The following is a 10,899-nucleotide window of genomic DNA, read 5'->3' as shown; positions in this document are numbered from 1 at the left end:
CACAATGCTTACTACATAAAAATAGTAAACAGTTTGGAAGCATTGTGGAGTAATTCCTACCTCCAGCCTTCTAGTATTTCTCAATTCAGACTAAACTCAGTTACTGACACAGCTACGTGCTCTGTGGATCCAGCATTGGTGGTGCATCACTGAGTTCTTACACGCCCACCTTCCTCACTTGCTGCTTCCTCAACAGTTAACTAATCTTGAGAAAGGATGGGGAGATAAGGACATTGGACAGGGCTCCAGAAAAGGGGTAACAGTTCTTATTCAACTCCCCTAGAAGACTCATGCCAGCAATTGCTGGCTCCTGAAGGAATTTAAAAGAATACCTTTGATTTTTGTTTCTTCACCCGTTTCTTCTTCTTCTACTTCTTCAACGTCATCCAAATCTTGATCAAGTTCAGACTGTTCTTTGCTACAATGTCATAGCATCACACCATAGTTTAAATGTATGAATTATAAAACAAAATTATAGAAACTATGCTTCTTTCAAAGAACAAATTAAAAAAGCAATTCAGTCTTCTATGTAGACAAATACTACTTAAAACTTCTACTTAAAAACAGTTTATACTTCAAGCTTTACAACTGCAGTTTGATAGATTTGTGACCTACATAAGTTTTCAAACTCATATCCAAAGGCTACATTCTTATATCACTGTATTGAAGAGCCCTGTCATCTTATTTAGGGCAGCAAATAAATGTGGAAGCCTGGTTTTCCTAGACCATTATGTAAGTAACTACAGCTAGGTTTTGGCAATGACATTGACATTTTATTTGCTGTTAATTTTGTACGCTTGTTTCATGTAGCTCAGGCTGGTATCTAACATCCTATTTAATTGAAGATAAACTTGGATTTCTGATTCTCCTGCCTCTACCTTCCAGAGTGCTAGGATAACAGACCTACACCACCTTGCCCAATTTATGATTGTGAGTTGTTGGGTTCTTTTGTCCTGTTTTTGTTTTTCAGATAGGATGTCAGTGACCATGCAGCCCTGGCTGCAGCAGATCATTAAAACAGAATTTAAAACTTTTATAAAAGAATCCTTGAAAAATGGTAGATAGCTAGAAAAACTTTCTAAGCTTGATCCATCCTTCCTTTCTTCCTAAGAAGACTACATCTTCAGCAGCCACATTAGACTATCAGACATCCCAGAAAATGTTAAGTATCCTGGCCAGCATTCAGGAAGCAGAGGCAGGCGGACCTCTGAGTTTGAGGTTAGCCTAGTCTAAAGAGCAAGATCTAGGACTGCCAGAGCTCAGAGAAACTGTGTCTTTAAAAAAACCAACCAATCAAACATTGAGAGATCCCACCATCTCTGATGTTTACTGATACTTGCTCCTCCATCCTCTGGCCTCATCTCCAGAGTACTGGGACTATACAAAGACATGTGCCTAGTGCTCAACTTCCTCATAATTCCTTTACATTTTAACATCTGGATTAAAGAGTTCTGACTTATATGTACCTAATATGACTAGTTATATATACAATAGAATTCAAAAACCCCTTCCCTAGCTGTGAGTTGGTTCCCACAACACTAGAAGCCAGGTTTACATCCAGACACTGCTCACCAAGGAACTGGACTACCGCCAGAAAAAGCATTCTGACACAGGGTTCTCTCATAGCTACACCAGAATCCCATTTTAGCAAACCTTTACTTTCTAATGACCAATCTTAACAATCAGATAATGCTATCTCATTAGGAAAGCCTGCTACAAAATAAGTCTATAACAAAAGGAGAAAAAAAATTAAGAGTAAATAAGACTAAATAGGAAAGAAACATTCAAAGAAGGAGTACAATCAGTGAAATCAGAAAAGGAAGCAAAGATTTGAGAACACAAACAGAATAATGAAGTCTTTACATTTCTGTGAAGAACAAAGAAACAAAGATGAAAAGCTGGGTAAGAGATACTAAAAGACCACTCCAACAAGATACAACATCTAACAAGAGCTGCAGAAAGAGAAGAAACAAGCCAATGAACAACACAGACCAGACATTCTATAGAACTAAAAGCCAATGGGTTTGGCCAAATGAAAGGGCCCACTATTGAATAGCTACTATCAAATGATAAAGACAAAATAACTAGACATTTTACAAACTAAAGCCAATTTAAAAAGAAATAGAATGCTTAAGTGATCAAAGAAACTGGCTTTGAATTTCAGTATCACACTGGAGGCACAGTAACAGAACAGTGCCTTCAAAATTCTGAATAAGAATGTTCATTAGAAAGAATTCTACCTTCACTATCAAGCATAAAGGAAAATAATAACTTTCAGTCCTGTTTTATGTCAAAGGAACCTACTTCCTTGTCTTCATCTAAAGAGAGTAAGCATATATAAAGAGGCCAAGATTGTCATACAAACTTGTATGTGTTGACCTTATGGTAAAGTTCCTGGCCCCCACCAAATGCCATGCCCTAGACATCTAAAAAGCCACTGGCAGCTTAATTAATGTATTCTATTTTAACCCATGATGAGCTAATTAGACTGTCAAATTAAATGTGACGAATCTTGTAGTCTCTCATTCTCCCTGACCACATCTCTGTAAGATAGCCACCCACGAGCCAGGAACGGTGGTGCATACCTCAATCCCAATCCCAGCACTCAGGGAGGCAGAGACAGGCAATCACTGTAAACTCAAGGACAGCCTAGTCTAGAGCCCAGGACAGCCAAGGCAACACAGAGAACCTTATCTCAAAAAAACCTCAACTAGGGGGGAGGGGAGGAAGAGACAATCCATCTACACTAAAAAAAACATGCCACATAAAAATGTGCTTGCACCTGTGTTTTCAAGCTGTCACAACAAACCCTTGTAGGGCCTCAAAGTTTACGCCTCTACAAGCAACACTGCTTTAAGTCAGTGCTTCCTACTCTGTTCTTCAAAATTCAACACTCAGCTGAGGAAACCGCTCAGTGGCAGAACACTTACGAAGCATGTGTCAAACCTCCATTCCCAGTACTGTCCCACCCTCCTCCCCAAGCCAATAGTAACCATTCGTAACCATTCTAAAGAAAAGCAAAGACATGAATTAAAATCAAGACTAGTGCTTACAACTCTGAGTAAGAAGCTGAGAAGGGTCTCTCACTGTCCACTTTTAACTTGGATATATGTTGATGTTTCAACTCTGCATGTGTGTACTCACACATGAATGTTAGGAAGAAAATGTTGAGAAATATATATGCTAAAATTCTCCCAAGTACTTATGATCTATTATCATGCCCAGCACTTTTCTAAGAATGAATACTGACAAATGGTTTGCTGTATTTTTCTGCCTTCTTTCGGTTTTCTTGGAGACAGGGTCTCAAATAAGTAGCTCTGGTTGTTCTGGAAGTAACTATGTAGATCAGGCTAGCTTCCAACTCAGAGATCTACCTGTTTCTGCCTTCCAAGCACTGGGATTAAAAGCAGATGCCACTTCTGGTTTTATGTGCCCTAGGCATGAAACAGCTTCGGCCACCAAGCCAGGCATCAAGCTAGGATGAACAAAGGACTACCATCTGTTCTGCCCCCGACTGATATAAGAACAACACCACCAAAAAGGTGCCTCTTTGCCCATTGCCAGGGGGTGGTTTAACATTTATGAGTGATTATATGTGTGTGTATATGTATACACACACACACATATACATAAAATATATCTAGAATTTTAGAGTAGATATTCCACCCAACTTCCAAAAGCAGGCACCAAAGATGTCGGCAACATACATTTTCAAAAAATACAATTTGTACTATTTATTAACTACATACATCAAAATACAGTCTCTGAAAAGGAACCCAACTATTTGCCACTTACTTGTCAATGTCTGCCATCTTGTAAGAACTGCAAATATCTACGAAAAAAAAAGAATCAGGGTTAAAAACAAGTATGGCTTGCTGAAAGCTAAGAAAAACATTTGAAATGAAACCCTATGAATCAATAAAACAAATTCTAGTAATTTCATAATCCCTTTAAAATAGCATGTGTCAGCCAGGCTGTAATCCTGGCACTCAGGAAGGCAGAGGCAGGCACATCTTTGAGTTTGAGGCCAGCCTGATCCACAAAGCAAGTCCAGGACAGCCAGCTACACAGAGAGAAACTGTATCTGGGGGTGGGAAGATGGAGCGTGTGTTTAAAACAAAACAAAACACACACACACAAAGGGGCCATCATAAAAACTTCAGAGGCCAGGTTAATTTCACATAGACAAAAGAAAGTACAGTGATCTTTATTCAAATACTTTTAATGATAGTGAAAGGTCAATTTCTTTTTTGGAAAAAAAAAAAATTTTTTTTTTGTTTTTTCCAGACAGGGTTTCTCTGTGTAGGCTTGGTTCTCCCGACCACACTGGCCTCGAACTCACAGCAATCCACCTGCCTCTCTGCCTCCCACAGTGCTGGAGTGCTGGGATTACAGGCATGTAGCACTGCGGCTGGCTGAAAGGGTCAATTTTTCCTTAGCCCCTTAGAATTGCTTTTTTAAGACAGGCTTTCATCAGGTAACCCTGTGTGGTCTGAAACTCACTCCATGGACCAGACTGACCCCAACCTGGAGAAACCTGCCTGTCTCTGCTTCCCCAGGGCTGGGACTAGAGGTATATACACACCCAACAATCCACTCTTTTTTAAAAGCACTTTTAAATGCACTTATTTATTGGGTGTGTACCATGCATGTGTGGAAGTCAGAGAACAACTTACATGAGCTGGTTCTCACATTCCATATGGGTCCTGGGCATAAAACTGAGGTCATCAGGCTTGGTGGCAGACAACTTTTACCTAGTAAGCCATCTTACCAGCCCAAAACCAGTAATTACTTTTCAACTCAAATTCACTTCAACTTTGCTTAATTACTGTCCTATTAAAAAGCTTAATAGATCCTGCATTAAATATTAGTATTTTTCAGTTATTTTATGAAAACTGGCGCCAGAACCTTGGAACAGCTGCTAAACGTGCTGAAAGATAAGAGACCAGCCTGAGCTAAGTTCTAGACTTTGCCTAAAAATCTACTTCCTTTAGCCACAAATTAATGTTTTGCCCTCTAAACACTTATATGCTACAGCTTAGCATACCCTGACACTATATTCACAGGCACTCTCATACAAAAAATAAGTGAGATAACATCCTCCTACCCACAAAGAATTCATAGAAGAAATTAATGAATCCTATACTATAAAAGCCTAAATATTACCATCAAATGGACAGGCTTACCAAGTCTGAAGATAAAACTGGGAACTGTGGGTATGACTTAACGGTAGAGCATTACCCAGCATGCAAAAGGTCTGAATTTGATTTTAGGGAAAAAGCGGAGGAGAGGCAGAATGAAGAAAAGCATCATCTACAACAGAAAGCCATCTATTAACGATCAAATTTAGAAACTAAATAGAATTCCCAGAATAAAAATAAAATACTGACATCAAGCTAAATAGGTTGGCTCAACAGTAAATTAGGTTTGGTTTAGGAATAGATTAATTTAAAAGGAAGCTAGAAGTCATATTGCAAGCAGGTCAGGACTGAAAGAAAATACTCGGAAGGAAGATTAGGATATAACAAAATGGAACTGAGATTGGATACAAATTTTAAAAGCATATAGATTAGAACACTCAATTTCTGTAAGTGATGAAATGCACCAATCTACAGTTAAAAGAAACCCTATAAATCCACTCTCCGAATGAAGATGAAACATGCTGCGATGCAGCAGTAAAGAGAAAAAAATAGCACCATGGGTGGTAGTACACGATGCAAGGACCCCGGTGTGTTAACCTACGATTTCAGACCATATGAAATCAAAATAGCTTTTTAAAATTAAGAAAATTAAGGGAAACGAGATAATTGGAAGCAGAAAAATGCCTCCAAGCAATCTCACTAGAAATATTGTTAAATATACACTTATCTAGAAGGAAAAGTGATTCCAGGTTGATATTTGAGGGTTTTTTACATACCCATTCACTATAATGCTCAGGACGTGCTCAAACTACTGAGCTCATGATCCCCCAGCCTCAGATACCCCAATACTGAACCATAAGCATATCTCACCATACACAGCTAAATAGTAATCCCACCATGTTTAGAGCAGTAAAACACCATTCTAACCAAACTGTATCACTATATTACCAGGAGGAGAAAAAAATTCAAGAACATGAGATATAAAAGGTTCAGTGTGTAACCCAATATTGTACTGACCATATTAACAGGAAAGGATGCTGGTTTCTAATTAATTTTCCTTAAGTCATTTATTAATCTGAATTGAAATAAGTACAATCTTCCACAAAAGTAGAGGGAAGGAAAACAAATGCAAAACACCTGACTACACACACACAGTTATCATTTTATGGTCTTCTAACAGATATCCAAACACCTGCTGGTAGATCATTTTCTGGAAACATTCCCCAATATATTAATCAGTAGGCAAATTTTTCCTCTTTAGAAAATGGTGACTTTATGATGAAAACAGGCAATCATTTTAAAAATGTGAATGGTTTATAATGAGAAACCAGTAAAAATCAGCCTTTATTTCTCTCAGACCCCATTCAATTCCAAGAATTTCATTAGTTCAGGGCTCCAATTCAACTTCACAGTTTAAAGAGCACCTTAAAAAAAAAAAACACTTTCATTCTTATACTAAGTCACATTACAACTGGCCATGTATTAAACTCTAAAGCAAAATGGAGTATTTGATAACACTACCTTCTTCTTTCCAAGGGTTTCGCCCAACTCAACAGTAGACTCACATGTACAAAGAATGGCATGCAGCAAAACCCCTCACTTGCTAGTAACAATCTATGTGCAATTTCCATATACATGACATACATAGCTCACATGCAAGCAAAGACAAAAGGCTTCCACGCAGCCACTATCTAATTGCATGCAAGCAAATTCCATATTGAAACAAAACCATCTGACTACACTAGCTTTTTACCCAGAGCAAATAAATCCCAGGATTTTCACACTGATGTGTGGTATTTCAAGTCTAACAACATACCTTAAAGCCCAACATAAAGAAAGAGATGGCTTAACGTTTTCCCTGCAGAGACCTGGCATCAATTCTCAGTATCCACTTGGCAGCTCACAACCGTTTGTAACTCCAATCCCAGGATTTTGACACCTCTTCTAACCTTTACAGGTACCAGGCACACATGGTACAGACATACATGTGGCCAACACTCATACACACAAAATTTAGCTTAAAAATGTTAAAACTAATCTAAGTCATCACTATAAAACTAAGTAACCCTAAGTAAGCTTTTTAATCACCTGTTTTCTAGTTAAATGTTAGTGCTACCACCTAAGCCATATACAGTAAGATAGGGTCAATAAGAGAAAGCAAATGCCACTTAACAGCATTAAATGACTCACATGGAATTTGAACAATGCCAAGCACTCCCAGCACTCCAAAGAGGCAGAAAGATCTGAGTTCAAGGGCAGCCTTGTCTACACAGAAGTTCTAAGACAGCAGAGCTACAAAGAGAACCCACCTTAAACAAAGCAGGCCCTAGTAATCACTGTGCCTTGACTATTTGTTCCACCTGTGGTAACCCCCTTTTTAACATTTTGTAATCTTTATTTTCATCTGACTGGGTGTTCTGCCCACATGTATGTATGTGTTGTACCATGTGCATGTTGGATCCCCTGGGACCAAAGTTAGATAGTTCTGAACTGCCATGTGGGTGCTGGGTTGTCGGGAAGAGCAACCAGTGCTCTTAACCCCTAAGCCAGCTTTCCAGCCCCCGGGGTACTCTATTCATTGTGAGAAAAGTATAGCTTCTTTTTCAGGGAAAAAATAAAATAAAAATGTGAAAAACTTTTGAAGTGGAAAAAAACTGCACAAATACATTTTTAGCAATGAAAGGCAGTTGCTAATCCAAGGTGCAGTAGTTACTTTCTCTTAAACCCAGGATTATGGTCTGGTCTTAAAAATGAAGAACTAAAACCAGCAACCATCATAAAGTATATACAGTATGGCTTAAACCAGCATAAAGCAGCTTACTCGAGCTACCTCACCTCCAGCATGCACAACGAAAACCTGCTGAGATGAAATTAGTTTGAAAACGAAGTTTAATCAGCTCTAACAGGCCCTTTTCTGTACAAGTCATAATTACCTTAAGCTTCTCCAATCCTTTCTTCTCAGTCCTCACAGCTTAACACCTCATACAGACAAACCAATTGTTTATTTGCTCATGGTATGAGATACAGATCAGAATAGGTTTAGTTTTAGTGTGGTGAATGCGCATTCATATTTCTAGAAATTCAGATTCTTTAATCCTTTTGGATTTACAAGCAAACAAAACAAGCCATTAAATCTTTTTTTTTTAGTCATAGTCCAGCTCTTTCAGCCCATTTTCCTGTATTGGCTTAGGTCACCTGGAGCCAATACAAGCAAGCACATAATGAAACTATAGAACTTTAGTCATATTGGTTCTCATGAAATCTCATGAAAGGACAAGTTAGGCACCACACTCGTGTTAAATTATTGTCAATTATAGGGCACAATACTAAAAAGCAAAATATACAAAACAGGTATTTTGCAACACATAAAATTGACAAACTTCTTGTTGAGATGTTGAGGAGCCTTTAACTTCTCTTTAATACTCTAAACACTGCCGTAAAAAGAACATCTATTAAGTCAAGATTTTATGACAGATGTCTAAGTCCCTACTAATACTAAATTAAATCCCTCCAATTCAGACTTAGAATTAAAGTAGTTTAAATCTGGGATGTATACTTCACCTATAAGCAAGTTTGAGAGACAAAAATTCCCCAAGAGCACCAGAAATCCCAGTTACTTGAGTTAGTTTTAAAATAAATCGGTCAGGGGGAGTGAGCCTGTAATCCCAGCACTCAGGCAGAGGCAGATAAATCCATGAGGCCAGCCTACAAAAGACAGCCAAGGCTACACAGAGAAACCCTATTGCGAAATAAATAATTAATATAAACCTGTCTTTGGTTTCCCCCTAATCCAAAGTATTCTTTGCCTATTAGTTTTGAGAGAGTTCTGCTGGCACCTATTTTCAAAAAGCAGCAAAGTTTGTGATGGCTCTTCTTAAATCAGGTTAGTTGATGTTCGGAGTCTTGTCTTTTCAGAATTTGGATATGTACGATGTGGGGAGTCCTTGAAGACTTAAAAGTCTGGGGCATCCTTTGATTCTGAAAAGTCCAGCCCTCCCGACAGGACCGCTCCAACGCCACTCCCGAAGCGCACTGAGCTTCAACAGCATATAAATATATTATACATGTGTATAACATATATGGCCTGCTCCATACCTCCACTTCATCCCTAGTTGAGAATTCCGGGGTATTCCGTAAGGGTAAAATACACTATTGGTCTATTGGCCTCAGAGACCCCCCAAGAAGCCACCCTCTTCATTTTTCACCTTAGAACCATCTGCAGGTTTAAGGGGACTAGGACTAGTCTCTCCACACAAACACAGCCCCCGGCCATAGCACCCATCGAAGTTCTAACTGAACCTGTGAGACACAAAACTCATCTATTGTTTACGGAAAAAAAAAAAAAAAGAAAGAAAGAAAAAAACCCAGCGATGGCTAAACGCTTTGCACGTGTTAACCCCCCGAAGAGCCGGGCGGCGGAGGCTGCCTCCCCCACCCCCACCCGCCTCCCGGCCGCTAGCTCGCTCCTTTTCCTGCAGGGATGCGTGCGAGCCCCGGGAGTCCGCTTCTCGTCGCCACCCTTCCTCCGACAACTCTTGAGGGAAGTCGGTCAGGGTGAGCCCGGGTCAGGGGTCTCCGGCCGCACGCAGCGCGGTCCCCACGTGCCCGGGCTCCTCCGCGCGGAGGCCGCGGCCTGTGCAGCCCTCCCTGCGGGTGGAGCTCGCCGCCACCGTTTCTCCCGCCCCCCCCCACGTTCCCCGCGGCCTGCCTCTGCCGCGTTCCCCTCGTGAAAAGCGGGCGGGTGGGGAGGACACACCGACGGGGCGGCGTCCCGGGGCGAGCCGGTGGGCCCCCGCGGCGTGGCCTCCTTCCTCCTCCGCGCCCCGCGGCCTCGCTGTCCCGCGCGCTCCGCGGCGGGCGGCGCTCCCTGGGGGTCCCTCAGGCCGCACAGACCCCCCCGGAAACGCCGCCCGAGGCCTCGGTTCCCCTCGACAAACACCTCTCGGATCCCCTCCCCACGCCCCGGCCCTCCCGGCCGGCCCCGGCCGTTACCGTTCCAGGAGGGCTCGGACGCAGAGGCGAGCGGCCGGAGCTGCGCAGGCAGTGACTCAGGGCGGCGGCGGTGGCGGTGGCGGCGGCGGCGGCGGTGGCGGCGGTGGCGGCGGTGGCGGCGGCGGCGGCGGGAGGAGCGGGAGGCGGCGCCGCGAGCAGATGGCGCTAAAAAAGACCCGAGAGCCCGCCGCTCGCGCTCATATACAATTAGCGTCAGCACGTAGGGCCGCTCCGCCGCCCTCCCCTCCCCTGGCCTCGGCGTTGCCTAGCAACGGGAGCGGGAGGCGGGCCCGGGCCTTGTTGCCTGGCAACAAAGCCGCCCTTCCTCCCCGGGCGCCCCAGGCTTCCCGCCAGAGGCGGTCCTCGGCTCGTTGCGCACTCCGCCACGGCCTGTCCTGCCTGCGCTGGGGTGGACAGCCCAGCTGCGAAAACCCTAATGGCTTGCCGCTAGTTCTGCTTGTCCCCCTGGCCGCAGTCTTGCAGTATCCCGGCTAGGATTCCCATCCGTATCCAGGCCTAATTCCTGCACCTCTTAACCGCGTCTCCTCTGAAACCGTTTTCCCACCCTAGCCAAGACCCCTGTGACCTAAGAGCCAGCTTTTAGGTGACCACCCCAGCGGCACCTTCTATAGGTGTTGCTCTTAGCTTGGGGAGCCTCCACGGCTTCTGAGGTCTTCCGCACGTGATGTGCGAGCCTTCATTTCTGTTTTAGTTCATTTGATGAGGGAAAAAAAAAAAGTGTGTTTTATGTATTCTTTAAAGTGCT

The 10,899-nt window shown here is 42.5% G+C and overlaps 1 protein-coding gene and 1 non-coding gene across 3 annotated transcripts in view; both read right to left on the bottom strand.

Annotated features, from left to right (window-relative positions):
• The window catches only part of Nap1l1 (nucleosome assembly protein 1 like 1), a 21,376-nt gene extending 11,172 nt beyond the window's left edge, over positions 1 to 10,204 (bottom strand). The window contains exons 1-3 of one of the 2 annotated variants that reach the window (XM_055626090.1): positions 10,134 to 10,204; positions 3,796 to 3,832; positions 333 to 418 (exon numbers count right to left, since the gene is read on the bottom strand). In XM_055626090.1, the coding sequence (XP_055482065.1) occupies positions 333 to 418; positions 3,796 to 3,812 (103 nt within the window). In that variant the 5' untranslated portion in view covers positions 3,813 to 3,832; positions 10,134 to 10,204. Of the gene's footprint in view, positions 1 to 332; positions 419 to 3,795; positions 3,852 to 10,133 lie in introns of those variants that run through there. The other variant, XM_055626089.1, reaches the window with a different exon arrangement.
• Positions 3,426 to 3,569, bottom strand: LOC129690560 (small nucleolar RNA SNORA48). The gene has a single exon (XR_008722313.1). It is a non-coding gene; the product is annotated as a small nucleolar RNA SNORA48 (small nucleolar RNA).
• Positions 10,205 to 10,899: the final 695 nt, after the last annotated feature.

This window comes from Psammomys obesus, unplaced genomic scaffold (assembly GCF_907164565.1).
Source record: "Psammomys obesus unplaced genomic scaffold, mPsaObe1.curated_primary_1811, whole genome shotgun sequence".
NCBI classification, from domain to species: Eukaryota; Metazoa; Chordata; class Mammalia; order Rodentia; family Muridae; genus Psammomys; species Psammomys obesus.
This window is presented reverse-complemented; position numbering and strand designations above follow the sequence as displayed.